This window comes from Acanthisitta chloris, unplaced genomic scaffold (genome assembly GCF_000695815.1).
Source record: "Acanthisitta chloris isolate BGI_N310 unplaced genomic scaffold, ASM69581v1 scaffold37891, whole genome shotgun sequence".
NCBI classification, from domain to species: Eukaryota; Metazoa; Chordata; class Aves; order Passeriformes; family Acanthisittidae; genus Acanthisitta; species Acanthisitta chloris.
In genome coordinates, this window is record NW_008657195.1 from 1 (window position 1) to 15,401 (window position 15,401).

Below are 15,401 nucleotides of genomic sequence, written 5' to 3' on the forward strand. Positions count from 1 at the left end.
CCCCACCACCCCCTCCGCCGGCAGACACAGAGCCAGTCGCTCTTTATGGGGGTTTTCCCTTCCCACTGGACCAGAGCAACAAGCGAGCGCCAATCCCACCCCGCTACAGCAACCAGAACCTGGAGGACTTCTTGCCACTCGGCCCTGTGGACATGGGAGCTTCCCAGTGCCAGAATGAATACACAGCCATCAGCTACTACCCAGCCCAGCTGGTGCAGGGCGAGGGCGTCCCGTACCAGCCTGACCCGGGCTACAAGAGGGTGAGCATGCGGCTGAGCGTGGCCCAGCCCTCCTATGCAGACTGTGAGGTGGGTCACCAGCCCAGCATCCGAGCCCAGCCCCTGCCACCCCCCAACTACGAGGGCTCTGACATGGTGGAGAGTGACTATGGGAGCTGTGAGGAGGTGATGTTTTAGCAGGGGGATTGCTCTTGAGATGGAAAGAGAAGCACATCTCCATGCAAAACCAGTGTGCAGGGGGCTGGCACATGCTGCTGAAGGGAGGCTTATGTGTGTGCCCTTGTTTGCAGCATCTCCCCCTGCATGGCTGGGTTGTAATTTGGCTGGATCTTTCCCCCCACTGGCCTCCTTGGTGCTCCTGCTGCAAATCAAGGGGAAATGCTCCAGCCACTGCTGGGACACGGAGGATGTTCCTGGGATGCCAATGACTAACCTGCCTCCTTACCACGGGGACTTCCTCTAACACCATGTAGAACCACCACATGCCACCTCCTCTCACCCCAGGCTCCCTGGCCATGGGGAGGATGAGGACGAGGAGGAGGGCAAACACTGCAGGTATGGCAGCAGTTGTGGTGAAGGTGCGAAAGGACTAGTGATGCACAGCCTGGCACTCCCCCATGTGGGGTAACAGAGGCTCCCTTCCCCCAGCTCTGGCTCCAAGGGCTTGCATCAAGCCAAAAGTTTGCCCAGTGGAATGAACCAGCTGATGAAAACCCTCTTCCATGTCTGCTCCCTAACACTGGGAGAGAGATGAGGGAAAGCAGCTGGTCCCATCAGCACATCTCTCACTTGGCCAATAGAAGTCCAAGGAAAAAAAAAAAAAAGAAAAAAAAGTCCATTTCTGTAGAAAAAAACCCAAGCAACAAGGTTTACCATGCCAGAAACCATCCACAGACTCAAACCAGTCTGCCCAGTCACGCTGTGCTCACAGGAATAAGGGAGACCCTGTCCCAAATATGTGTGCACAGCTGTGTCTCCATGCGTGTCGTGGTCCCAAGCTGAACACAGTGGTACATGGTCCTGCCACCCAGCTGGGGCTCCCTGGTGTACCCCAGAAATACTGGCCAGCACTGCTTGGCATCTCTGACCAGAGGGGGAGCACCAAGATCGTGGGTTAGCCTGAATGTCCTTGTGCTTGGAAATGTATTGTTTCTTTGTGAGAGGTTTTCTTTGGTTGGTTGTTTGATGTACCTTTTTTTGTTGTTGAATTTTTTGAAAGTATTAAAAGAGTTTGGATTTTTTTACTATTATGATTTTATTTGATAGTTCAAGGATTCCCTTGTAAATAGGACATCCTTGCCTAGCTCCAGAGCTGCCTCTGGGCAGGACCAACAGGAGCAGCAGGAGAAGGAAATCCCACCAGTATGGCACACAGCACACAGCTCCAAACCCCCAGTCTGACCCCACTGCATCCATGCTACTCCAGCAGCTCAGGCGACTGCAGCTCCTACATTCCTCATCAGTCTGCAAAAGCCTCCTACTTTAAGAAAACGTCTTCTGCCAGAGCTTCAAAAGCTGAACTTTTTATAGCCCCGATTTCCCCAAAAGCCCTCTAATGACACACTGCAATGGCATGAATTATTCAGCAGCGTGAGGATAAGCCGAGCTGCAGCGATGCGGGCACAGTGCCCAGCGTCTCCCAGCGTGGGCTGACTTTTGCTCCTTTGATCTCTCAGGCAGATCAGCAGCAGCTCAGCATCCCCCATCGGCACGTACCGGGCTCCTTCTTCAGGCTGCAGCTCCACTTTCGGCATAAACCAAGCTGCTGGGTCTCAGGACACATATAAGAAGTAGGGCAGAGCTCAGCCCAACAAGCCCATAAGCTCTGCCCACAACCTACTTGCACAAAGGAGGTCAAAAGAAAAATTATCATTTTCTGAGCAGCAAAGGCGAAATACTTTGATTTAAAACCCTCAGCAGAAAGGGAGGTCGTGTGCTGCTGCAGGGATGGGAACAGCACAGGGTCTGCCTGCTGGGCTCCACATCTGCTCTCTCATGGATACCTTTTGGAAGAGAAACACCCATCTCACACCCCAAAGCCTTTACACATAAAAATAGATCATATTTATTGATTACAGTAAGATACATGATTCAGGTGCAGCACCAGCTCTCCCACTGGGCAGCTACACACGCTGTACGCTGACAATATCCATAGGCACAAGACATGGACATGACCACTGCTATAGTTACACAGACAATTGCCTTGGTTACAGAGCAGCCCACGATACACAAGTGTCAAGTTTTCGTGTCCATCAGGTCCTGTGTCAGCTCCTTCTGGCTTGGCAGAGCCCCTCACGTTGTGTGCCCCACCAGCTTGTCTGTCCCCATCTCTGAACACTCCCTGCTCACCCCGATAAAAGTGAACTGCACAAACCATTTAATGCTTCTGTGATAACCCAGTCTCCTTGGAAATTAGGTCTTCACTGCCACTTGCAGAGTGAGTTTTGATGCCAGGAGCCCCCACCAGCTGAAGCCCAGTGCTGGGTTGGGGACATGCCCTGGCACACAGCTGTCCCCCAAAACGTGGCCAGCCTTCTCACAGGGTACTGGCAGAGCTGGGGACAAGCATGGACATCCCCTGCTCCTCACAGCACACCCTCCTCTGCTAAGGGTGACATTTCTGACTCAAACCCAACCCCCAAGGGCCACGTTGGGGTCAGTACACAGCGATGGACATGAATATTGCACTTTTCCCACCTGTGTCATGCCCTGGAGTCCCTTCCCAAACCCGGGTGCTTCTTCCCAATCCCCACAGTTCCCTCCAGAAGGAGGATTTGAATTAAAGCTTTGCTCTGCTCCTGACCAAGTGATGCTGGAGCATGCCAAAACCTTCCCCTGCACAGACTTGGAGGAGACAAGGTGAGGCCCAAGAGACACAGCAAGCAGGTGAGGGGCTGGAAAGAGCAGCAACTGGCACAGACCCACCCCACACCTGGCTGTGGGACCACATAGTGGCATGGGGCACCCAAACCAGAACCAGCAAAGGGAACACAGTGCAGAACACTGAAACACCACACAGGGAGAAGGCAGGCTGCAGGGACACTGCTCTGCACAGCCTTCTCCCAGAAGCATGTCAAACACTAAAAATAACCCCAAGCCTCACTCCATCCTCCACCAAAGATAGGATCGCAGCCCACCAGTGCTGTACTCACCCTCCTCTCCCATTACCACCACCAGCAGCCTTTGCCCACTCCCAGGAGATGTGGCTGCAGTGGGATGCAGGATAAAGGCTCTGAAGGAAGCCACCACACTGCTGGCATTAGGGAGATGCTGTGTTAGCAAGGAGGAGTTGGGCCAATCCCGTAAAAAATGCATTTGCTCCCTTGTCTTAAAAAAGAGAAATCCAGCAGAAAGGCAAGGAAACTCCCTAGGGAGTAAGCTGGGCTCGCTGAGAGGAAGGAAAGCAGCAGCATCCCAGGGACTGTCCCTGCCAGACATGCACCAGCCACAACACAAGAAGCAACAGGAGCGCAGGGAGAAGTGCTGCATCCTACAGGGGGAGAGGAGCTGGGCAGAGGCAGAGGATGCAGAGAAGTGGACCAAGAGAGAAAGGGCTAAAAAAAAGAAATATTATGGAGTTTTTGTGTGTGGTTTGACATTCAGCATCGGCCTGCAGATGCAGCCGGAGAGTGCCAGGGCCAGCTCAGGCACTGTAAACAAGGTGATGTATTTTTGTGGCGTGTGGGCAGCATGTGGTGACCCATGGGGACATCCCATCCCACACAGGGAAAGGACTCCCAGCTGAAGGCAACCACTCGGACCCTCGTTAGGGCAGAGCCTGTTTGCTCTCCACACACCTTGGTTCTCTAATGCTTCTGAAATCCAAGCATCAAGTTGTGCGCTGGATGGGGATAAAGTGTCACTACTGAAAGCATGGGCCAGGGGTCAGCAAACCCCCAGTGCCCAGCTCCAGGCCCTGCTCAGTCTCAAAGCAGCTGGAAACAGAGCTGGAGCATGGCAGGAGCCAATGCCCACCATTGGGGTTCCCACCTCAGAAGAGCTGTGGGCCCCAGGATGCTCCGTACCTCAGGCTCTGCCTGCCCTCCCCACAAGGCTGGAGTGAGGAGGCAGCTCCATGCTCCCTAACCTGAACTGAGGTTTGTCTGTTGCTGTAAAAATAAAGTGCTTGGGGAAGATATAAAAACAAAAACAAAAACCAAACTGGCACTAAAAAGAGCAGTCCCTGTTCCCCACCCTGACTGAACGGATGGGGGAAATATGGAAAGGTTGGGATCTAAAAATATAAAATAAAATAAAATAAAATCTACATCCCTGGGATTCCTCACCTCTCAAAGTGACTATTTACACAAGTGCCAAGGGGCTGTTTTGCTGTACTACCTGCCCAAAGAGCCCCCAGGGAAGGTACTGCCCCAGCCTGATCCCACCTTCCAGATGGAGCCCAGCACAGGATCCTGGGTATGGATAATATGCAGCCAGGTGGCTGCAGTGGTGAGCAGTTCCATCCTCTCACAGACCAAACCCACCAAGAGGAGAGGGGAGGCCATTCCCAGGAGAGCACCCCTAGCACGGCACGCGGAGGGGCTGGCAGGGCAGGGGGACGTCACTGCACCATGACACTGGTGGCATTCACAATGGCAGGGGCGGGGGGTGCCCGCCTCGTATGTCCCCACCACGAAGCCCACGAAGCCAAAGAGGCTGATGGCAATGTCCTTGGTGATGACAAGGGGGTGCATGCCCTCGGCATAGTAAGTGGCAATCTCCAGCAGTGGAGGGAAGATGAGAGCCAGGGCACTGCTGCTGATGGAGCCCACCAGAGAGATGACGAGGTCCAAGCGTGGGATGAGGATGGCCAGCACGCCTGGAGAAGGAAAGGACACATTAGTGCTGCCAGCACACAGATGGCAGAGACCCTCCTCCCTGTGTCAAAGCAAGCAAAACCCAGGCAGGGATGCCAACAGCTTGAGTCACACCTCGGCCCTCCTCCCAGACACAACAGCTTTGAAGACACAACTGCATATTTTTCCAGCGACTCATCCCCAAGAAGCAAATGAGCTGCTGCATTAAGCGCAGCACAAAGACTAAACATTTTTTGTCGCCCTGGGCTCCACTGGAGCGAGATCCAGGGCTGAGCAAGATGGGTACCACTGGCAGAAGAGTAGCTGCCATCACTCCTAACCCCCTTGGTGAAAGCCAGCACCCCTGCTCCCCACACCTGGGGAGCTGCAAAGCCTCAGAAACCCCATAAAAGCAGGAGACAGGAGGAAAAAGGCATCTCCCCCCACCCCAAATCAACCCCTGTGGTTTGCATGCGTTTAGAGCTGCTCCAGCAGCAGCTCGCCCACAGCACAGCCCAAGGGAGAACATTTGTTAGGTGAAAACTGCAGCCAAGGAAAATCCCCCTGGAGACTCCTGACAGCTCACGCTTAGCAGTGTGAGCTCCAGCATATTCCTGCTCCCCCGACTCCTGCACGGGGCCAGGGGAGGATATAGGGATGGTGCCTTCTCCTTCCAACCAGCCCACATCCACCACCAGCTCTAGGCTCACTGTCAGTGTTTAGGGCACAGATCTAAAACAAAGGATCATCAAGGTCTCATTTGGCAATGGGAAGCCTCAGCACACACATTCCAAGGAATGTGTGCCAACCCCATCTGAGGCAGCCTGGGCACACAAGAGCATTGCTGCTGCATTTTGCTCAAACAAAGCCTGAAGAAAAGGCAACCAGAGCTCTGCACAACACAAGAGCATCCTCTGCAAGCAAAGCAGACTTCAGCACTTAACCAAAGTGACCAAGAGAAATAAATGGGTTTATTGCTTTGAAAGTGCTGCTTAGAAACAGGAGACACCTAGAACTGTGGCAGCTACAGCCTTGGTGGAGGAGGGATGTCTCAGGGCTCCTTACCAGAGGGATTTGTTCATTCCCTGGCCATCAGCTACCAGCAAGAGAGGCTGTTGGAGCCTCCCTGAGCCAAAGATCACCCATAGTACTGCAGGAGAAGGCAGGCTTGGGAGACTGACCACGAGTAAATAGGAGATGCTCCTGAACATTGCCACTACTGCAGCCCTGCTGTCATCTGGATAAGCCTAGACAAACCATCCCTCCAACCTTGGGGAACAGCAATAAAGGTCTTGATCTTTATCCTGATGCTCTGCCATATCTCTGCTGCAAGCAGCATCCCTGCTCTGGCAGCTTGTGTGGCGAGCAGAGCAGCCCACCTCCAACAGCATCCTCAGCCACACTGCTCTTTGGACTCAAAGTAAACAAAATTATTAACCCCCCCTCTAAAACAAGCAGCACTGAAGCACCAGCTGCAGTCCTCAGCCTCCGGAGGCAACACTCGAGCTTTCCACAGGTATTAATTCAAAGGGTTTTCAAGTGTGCTGGTTTTGAAGTCTAAGCTTAAAAGACACCCATACACCAAATTGCATCCTCTCTTTAGGAGCCAAAGCCCTGATGCAGGCTTGTTGTGCGGCCACACAATCATCCAATGAATATTCATGCAACCCCCCTAATTACGTTTATCCTCACCAGCAGCCACAGCAGATCCCTTAGTGGAAGGGTGAGGGGAGGAGGTACAAAGAAACCAGCATCCTTTCACCAACACCTCCACTGCCTCCCTACCCCCGAACAGGAGGGTACAGCCACTGTAGATGCCTAAAGCCATTCCATCACTCCAAGCCTTCATTTCCCTAGCCTGGCACACCCCAACACACTCCGGGAGAAGCTCCCATCCCACACGCAGGCTCTGAGTCCAAGCACAGCACCAGGGTGGCCAGTGCACATTGTCCAGCACCGGCAGGATTTCATCCCTGCACCCTCTGAGGGCATCAAGGCTTCAGGAATTCAGCACAGAGGAGATGGGGCTTTGCCCACCTCTGTTAATGTAGCACTTTGGCCTATCATCAGCAAGAGCCCAGAACCAGCAGTACGCTGCTCTCAGCCAGCTCCACCACCCTTGAGTTAGCACCACGCTCCTCTCAAACCCAAACCAAAGTCAGCTGGGATGTTGGGCCATGTCCCTGATGCTCAGCTCTGGTGCATCAGCAGCATCAAGCTATGGAGAAAAGCTCCATTTCAGCAGACGACGCTGGGGAGCTCAGTCAAGCGTCTCAGCTGTGCTGACAACAGCAAGGATTTAACCTTCAGGAATCAGCCAGCCAAAATCACATACCCCTGCACCTGAATTGCTCCACACCTTTCCAAAAGTCCACCAGGCTCAAGCTAGCAGTCTGTTCCACTAGAATCTCACTGCAGGCACCACACACCACCAAGAGAAAGGGACTGTGTGGGGCTGATCCAGCCAGACCTGCCCTGCAGCACACTCAGCACACCAGGGCTTTGGTCATGGGTCATGTACCACTGCCAGTTGTCTCCTGCTGTGCTACATGCTGCAATGAATGTGTGGGTACAAGATCACCCATTCCCTCACAGTCAGTGACCCCTTTGCAGACGTGTTCCCACCACACAGGCAGGAGGAGCTTGGCAGCATGTTGCCTATGGAAACCAGCCTCTGGTCTGGGCTGCCCTGGCACTGAACCAGGTGCTGGGTGTTTCATGCATGGCCTGATGGGACTTGATGGCCTCCAACAATGCCATTAGGAGGATCCTAGGCCTGAGGCTCCACCTCAACCACCTCTAAGTGATGTGGGAGGTTTACTACTTCTCCACTGAGTATACTGGTTCCATACAGAAGGGGCAGAGGATCACTGCTGCTGCTCCTTGGAGGCCACCTTGACCCACTGGCTTGCAATAGCCAGGCCCAGCAAACTGCCTGCTGAGAGGGCTTTAGCAGCAGGTCCAGAGGCAGCAAGGCAAGGGGTGAAGGCTCACAGGACTGCCAGCCCACAGCAGGAAAGAGGTGCCACATCGAAACTCAAACAAGCTGCTTTCTACTTACATGTCACACAGACCAGGGCCACCCTGAGGAGCAGGTTGACCAGCCAGCCCCAGCGCTCCGACACTCGAGCAACTAGAGGAGGGATGATGATCTCAGCAGGCACATAGAACTGCACAGCATACGTGAAGAAAATCCCAAAGGAGAAGAGCAACTTGACAGCCTGGTACAGCCTGCAAAGCAGAAGGAGGAGACCCAGTGAGACATGCTCTTGCTCCAGCCCCCGCAGCATCAACGGCAGAAAGTAGAAGGGTAACACTCTGCAAGAACTTCTGTGCACCTGATGATCCCATGATACTCTCTCTGACCTTAATTACCCTGTGATTCCATAGGTGAACTCAAGACAAAGGTATCAACAGAGTCCAGAGTGTGCTGCTCAATGACATGTGACACATACACAGCAGCCTTGACCCACCAACCCACAGCCTGCATATCTTATCCTTGTATACCCAACTAAGTGATGCTGTAAAGACATAAAGTGCTCCCTGAGGGCAATCCACAATTCACAGCTGTTAATAAGAAGGTACAGGAAAAGACTGCATACCTGTCCTGCACAGGTTAGGACCAATGACAACAAGCCCAAAGGGCATTTGAAATTCCAAGAAGAGGAAGAGCTCAAGCACTAGATTTGACCCACAGAAAACACAGGTCCATGCAGGGCCCTGGAGAGGCACTGCTCTGCCAACCACAGCAATGCCTGTTTCACACAGACTGCCACACTAGGCCATCCCAAAAGGCTGCAAGAAATGAAATACCCTCCTGGGACTGTAAGCTCTGTCATTACCTACCTTCAACTGGTCACATGCAATCCAACAGCTTCCCCCTCACTACAGCATTTCTTCACTCTTCAGATGGTGCTGTGAAGCAACCCTTCCGAGGAGGTGAGGAGGGGTTTCTGCATAGCAGCTCAGTATTTTGGAGGCTGTGGTTAGACCTGGGCACTGGGAACCGACACACTCCTCATTTGAGGAAGCTGTGGTTATAGAGAAATGAGGCTGGAGAAGTCCTTAGTCATTCTGTAACTCAACGGTTCCCGACACGTTCATCAAATCTGTTCTAGAGACCTCCAGGCAATGGCTACAGCCAAGGAAGGCTGTAGCACCTCCACCACAATCCTTGTCTTGTCTCCCACGCTGCAGGCAAACCCCATGACTTCTCACCCACAGTCCTTATGACCAGTTTATGCAGCCCAATGCCTCTTACTGCCACGGAGAAAACCCACAGGCAAGGCAGGATGGGCAAAACACTCATTTCAAGAGCAAGTCTTCACCCATCACCTACGGTTTAATGCACAGCAACACAGCAGGCTTTATTATCCCAAGTATCCCAGCTCTTACTTGAGATAACCCCCTTCCAAGTCCAACATTTACACACTCCACTGAATGCTCTGCCAAAAGGCAACATGCACAACACCAAAGCATTCTGCATGCCAAATCACAAGGACCACAGCATGCCTTTCACAGCAGCTGCCCTCAGGAGCCCTGCCATGTGTCCAGACTTCCCCAGGCACTGATTCCAAAGGGCTATTCTCTTCTCACCATCAGAAAAACCCCTACAGTTATTTTCAGAAAAGTACTTGGACAGAAGGGGTGGATACTCCTAGAAACATGTATCTGCAAATAGAACCTCACTGTAGCCTAGCAGGTCACAGTAATCCCATTACCCTCTTTCTAAGGTACGTCATCCTTCACAGCAGAGTTGAGGTCCCCTGCAGAAGCCCCTGTGCAGCATTTCAGGTCAGCAGACATTGCAGGCTGTGGAATGCAGAGCCCAAGACCTGGATCTGACCTCCTTTCCACCTTCAGAAGAAGCAGCAGCATTTCATCTCCTCCACACTGCACTTCAGTTTGCTGAGCAGAAGTGATTCACACCTACTGTGCTTGGCACGGTGGGAGTCAGATCTCCCTACAACATAGGCACATCTTTCCACCAGCCCCATCCCTCCTCACTGAGAGCAGGGACCTGGCAGAGCCCTCAGCCCCTGCAGGGGACAAGGCAAGGCTCTTGGCAGCAATGAGACCTTCTGCAATCACTACACAGACACAGCATGAATGAAAGTCCATGCACTCAAACTGAAAGAACCCCACATAGCAATCATTAAAACAAAACCAGGCTCCTATTTTTGTCAAATCTTTGCTTTCTGCAGAGCCCCAGCTACACAGCTCTACCAGGTCAATATATGGAAGCCCATCAATGACTCAAAACTTGAGTCCTGCCCAAATTTACCCTAAAAGTGAGTGGGAAAGAAGCAGCAAGTCACACTCACTGTATGGTGCTGGGCGCTGCTAGCAGCAAAGAGGATGGGCTGGGGAGGGGGACAGGTACCCCCAGCTCCAGTTCTCACTCTGGTCTCCTGCAGGATTTCAAGCCAGCAGAGACCATCAAAGAGAAACCACTGAACTTCAGAATGCTCCTGGGCAAACCCAGACAAACTGCCTTGCCACAGGACAGCTTTTCAAGAAGTCTCGTGGCATTCAAGCCAACCCTCAGTCCCAGCTCCATACCACAAGTGATACCTCTGCAGCGTGGAGAAAAGCTCTAGCTCCTCCTCACCCATCAGCACCACATCCTGCCATCCAGACACCCCAAAGCAGTGTGTTGTAAGAATCAACTGAGATGGGATTATTTAAGAAAGACCTCAAGAAAAACTATGCGGAGCAAGCTGGAAAAGGCATGTGCTCTCAGAATTTGTATGCTTTGTACTTCTTTTCCCAAAGGCAAGAGAAACTGCTTGCATTTCTCCTCTGGGATGAATACGGAGCTGTGACACTGAGCAGTCACCCATCCCTAGGGACACAGCAGCACACAGCCTGGCCAGCTGCTGCAGCAGCCACCAGCCCTGGCCAGAGGAGAAACAATCCCTCTGGGTCAGGCCACATGTATTTCCACAGGGCTCCAGCCTGCAACTGGAGAATCTCGAGAGGCCTCACCAGATCCCAGAGGACAGACAGGTTTGTGGAGCTGCAGAGCTCAGCCCCCACAGGAAGGAAGGGGTATCCTCACGGCACTAGTGCTCACAGGCAAAGCATTGGCTCGAGATGAGCCACATCCAGGCACAATGTGGAGCCCAGAAGTGGGAGTTTGAGCTCCAGGGCTGCAAACAAGGAATGCAGCCCCTCAGAGACATTACATCTCGCCCCCTCTGGGAGCTCCCAACTTTGCGTTAGTTTTCCATGTGCTACATTTGAGGAAGAGAAGTGGGTTTTGCACAGTTCAATGACCTTCTGGTATGGCCACAAGGGGGTTGTGTTCAACAACTGCCAGTCAGAGCACTGCTTAGCCCTCCAAAAGATACCACAAGGCTCCAAGAAAAAGGCAAGAGCTGGACCTACCCACACAGGGACCACCAGGGACCTTGATGAAGTGGCCTGAGCTTCAACACCAAGCTAAGACACTGCAGCAACGAATCTCTCCACCCTGTACATCAGACAACCCCAGTCAAGCTCCTTTGGACAGTTTGGTTACAGCACAGTCAATCCACAAGCTCATCCAGATCAGTTCACTTAAGGAGTGACGTCCCCTGTGCCCTCCTCTGTCACTTCCCTGGCTAGGACCCTTCTTCCTCACCCCCACAGCCCCTCTACTCCCCATAGGGACTCACCAGCAGTTGGGCAGGTTGAGTGTGATGCTGGCCTGAATGTCTGCCCCAAAGCGCAGGTACCCCAGGACACTCAGGCTGATGTACAAGATGGTGACAATGGTCATCCCCACGTAAAGGATGATTGGGAACTGCCGGGGGTTCTTCATCTTGTTTTCCAGAGGCAGTACCTGGGAGAGGAGGAGGAGGAAGATGATGACAGAGCAGCAGGTTGCCCCTGTCCCTCTATACCACTCATCCCCAAAAAGCAGGAGGGGCAGCCCCATGGACAAGCAGAGCCCCACCGTGTTAGGGGATGGGACTAATGGACATATGGAGTCTGGAGAACTCAGCCAAAAAATCTGCTGTATTGGACATCCACTTTCTTGTGCTCCCATTGGAGACCTTCCTATTTGGCAGAGCAAGTCTCCAGCAGGTCACCCATGCCCTTGCCTTAATGATGGGACCTGTTCCCTCCCCTTGGCAGGAGCTGTGCCCAGTGCTGTCTGGTGTCTTGGGGCAATGCCAACCACCCCACACCTTGAGTGCATTACACTCTGCACAAAACAGCACAGCCATGCCCACTATTTTACATTGTCCTATTTTTCCCAGCACATCTTGGACCTATCAAGTTTGTCCAGACACATTTCAACCAAGCAGGACAATAAAAAGAGGAAGGACAGAGGTAAGTCCCTCACCTCTATACCACTAACACTAAATACAGGCCTTCAGCAAACATTTTTATAGCTGACCTTGGGTGGTGTGCTTTTCAAGAAGAGACACAGTGGCAAAGCTGGTGAGAAGGCAGGACAAGAATAGCTTTTATTTGCTTCTCCACCTCCAAATCATGCGAGGAAGAGAGCGTTTGTGCCTTGCTGCTGGCAAGAACCCACTGCCCTGGGCACAGCATTCAGTAAACACTCCTCCTGTGATGGATTTGGCCCTCTCCAGCCCTGTGTTTACACAGCCAGCTCACATTAAGAGATGAAAACATTTTTTCTCCTTTGAAGGGAGCTCCCGGAAACAACCCACAACATCTCAGGGAGCCATTAAGCTCTCCACCCACCCGCCCAGATTTTTTCACAGACATAGTTGGTCTATTTACAGCATCTTGCATGAGAGGCCCATGCAAATCCAGCCCCACAGCAGGCTGGGGCCATAAGGCTGCTAAAGGGAGATCTTTGTGCCTCCGCAGCAGGGTGGGAAGGAATTGATCACATCTTTTTATGCCATGCTTTTTGGCCTCCCATTTAGGCAGCTTCAGGATCAAGCCTGAGAACAAGACTCAGGACAATTCTTCATCTGCAGGTCAGCCAGCAGAGCCCAAGGCAGCTGCCAGTGTGATTGCCAATCTACAGTCAGATAAAGCCACCTTTAAAGCAGCAACCAACCTCCTGAGGTTTGCAGCACATGCTCCTCCAGCCTCAGATGTAAGCAACAGGATTTGACCCAGGAGATAGCCTGGAGGCTAAAGCTGACAGCATCATGCAGAATTTGGGCTACTGACAGCAAAGTTCAGCTGCAAATGCAGCTGCAATGCAGAGCAGGTGCTGTGGCAAGTCCGAGCAGGGGCTGAACCTCCTGTGCAGCAGCCACACTGCCACATGCCGTGACTTACCACCCCGATGCCTTCGAAAGCAAAGATTGCAGTGCCAAAAAACAGAGGGTAGGTCTTCCACGCTGCTGCTAGAGGCAGGTTTCTGGGATCAGGAATGTCCTGGAAGAAAGCCCACGGAGAGTTCAGACATAGGGAGGATGGAGAGGAGCTGGCCCACTCCCATTGCTCCCTGTCACAGCCCCATGCCACAGGGAAAGCCCTGCAGAGCAGAGGATAACCACTGTGCCCATGGGAGCAAGCAGCACCCCACAGCATGCAAACACCCTGCTGCCAAGCTCCCTCCACCTGCCAAAAGTTGGAGCTGTACACACGTACCCTGACGATGTACTGGTAGATCACAACAAGGCTGCCAAGCATGGCCACGTTGGCCAGCATGGAGAAGATGGACAGGACTTTGAGATTCTGGATGAATGTGAGCAGCACCACAAAAGGCAGGAGGGAAAGCATGTACAGCCTGGAGTCCATGGTGGGGGTCATCACCACTGTCCTGTTGGGGCTGCAGTCATTGGTGGTCCCGTTTGCAGCAGAGACAACCTGGGCAGGCACAGGAAGGTCTGGTGAACACCATCGCACAGGTGGGAAAGCCACAGATCTTGGCAACCCATCTCAGGTGGGTCAGAGGACCTCATCAGCTCGCTTCAAACACAGTTAGTTGATTAAAATCAAAGCAACATGGGTTTTCAGGTAGTTTTGAAGCAAATCCCTGTTACCTTGCTGGGAACAGAGGTAAGACTAGCTATGGCATATGAGTCAGGATGGCAAAACCTGCCCAAGCCCAGGTTGACTGAGCAGGAGAACCCAGCAGCCAGGCACACAGAGGGCAAAAGGTGTTTTGCACTGCCCACGAGGCTAGTTGAGATAAGAGGAAAGAGGCATTAAGTGCTATTTCCAAAGGTCCTTTTCCTTTTGTTGCACTGAGTTGTACTCTATGTCACACACACCCTGTCACTCAGTGCCCTGTTCCTGTGCAAAGACACCTGGAAGAAACTGCTGGCCTCCAACTTTGCTTTCTTCAGGAGAAATCATCCTTGCCTTAGGGTCTTTCATTCCAAATGCACTCCAGCCTACATGACTACCTCTAGAAATAGTTCTGCCCCAGGAACCAGGTGGCTGAGCCATCCCTCCCAAAAGCACGGGCACACTGTGGATCACCAATACAACCTTGACCAACCTGGTTCAGGTACCAGGTCCTGTCCAGGTACTGCAGCAAAGAGCTGCTTGAAAACTAACTTAACCTGCTCCAGAGCAAGTCCTGCCCCAGAGGAGAGGCTAAGGAGCTCTGTGCAAATCAGCATCCTCTGTGGGAGAGGGCAACACAGAGCCATGCACCCACAGGACAGCGCTGCACGAGCATGCCCTGCCTCTCCATGGCTTGCTCCAAAGCCATTTTCCAAACCAAAGCTCTACCCAACACACTGGCACCTTGCCCAAGATACCACCTGCACCATAACTCCCCATCTAACATGCTATTCCCCACCACAAAAAAAACTAAGCAACACTCCCCTCTCCCCACCCAGAAAAATTCCAAAACTGAAGCCAAGGGGTTTCCCAGCTGTGGCCTAAAAAAAATGGCTTGGATTTGCAGGTTCTTTCAAATTTCCCTCGAGGTTTGAGCCAGCCTTCAGTTTTTTTCTGCAAGAGGCCAAGCAGAAAGAAGCCACCTTGAAGTGGCAGCAAGGGGCTTTTCCCAGAGGGTGGGGGCCAGCAGCAGCCTGGTCCCATGCACACACTCTGCTCCCTCTTGCTCTCAGAGCTGCATCACCCATGCTCCTCCAGGACATCCCACAATGGGAATCTCTTCAGCTGCTGCTCTCAGAGCAGAGTCTTCCACTGGCAGAGCCCTTCTTGATCCCCAGGAACCCCCTTGAAGCCAATGGCCATCAGGGAAGAACTGATGAAGGACACAGCCACAGTGGCAGCAGCCAGACCACTGCTGCAAGCGCAGAGCAGGAGCAGAGGGGGAACAAATAAATCTGAGCAGTGCTTCCAAGGCACTGAGCTGATGGAGGCAGGGAATGAAGACTTGTTATTCCCAGTTTCTTACAGCACAGGAGCCAGCCAAGCAGTTCAGGGTTTCTGCTTATTTCCTTCTGATGCCTGGCAGAACGGAACT

At 52.7% G+C, this 15,401-nt stretch overlaps 1 protein-coding gene across 1 annotated transcript in view; it reads right to left on the minus strand.

The window, feature by feature from the left end:
• Positions 1-4,800: 4,800 nt before the first annotated feature.
• The window catches only part of LOC103811637 (proton-coupled amino acid transporter 1-like), a 13,586-nt gene continuing 2,985 nt past the window's right edge, over positions 4,801-15,401 (minus strand). Inside the window, 6 exon segments of the mRNA XM_009084622.1 lie at positions 4,801-4,852; positions 4,854-5,058; positions 8,097-8,266; positions 11,695-11,861; positions 13,289-13,387; positions 13,604-13,822. Coding sequence (XP_009082870.1) covers positions 4,801-4,852; positions 4,854-5,058; positions 8,097-8,266; positions 11,695-11,861; positions 13,289-13,387; positions 13,604-13,822 — 912 coding nt within the window.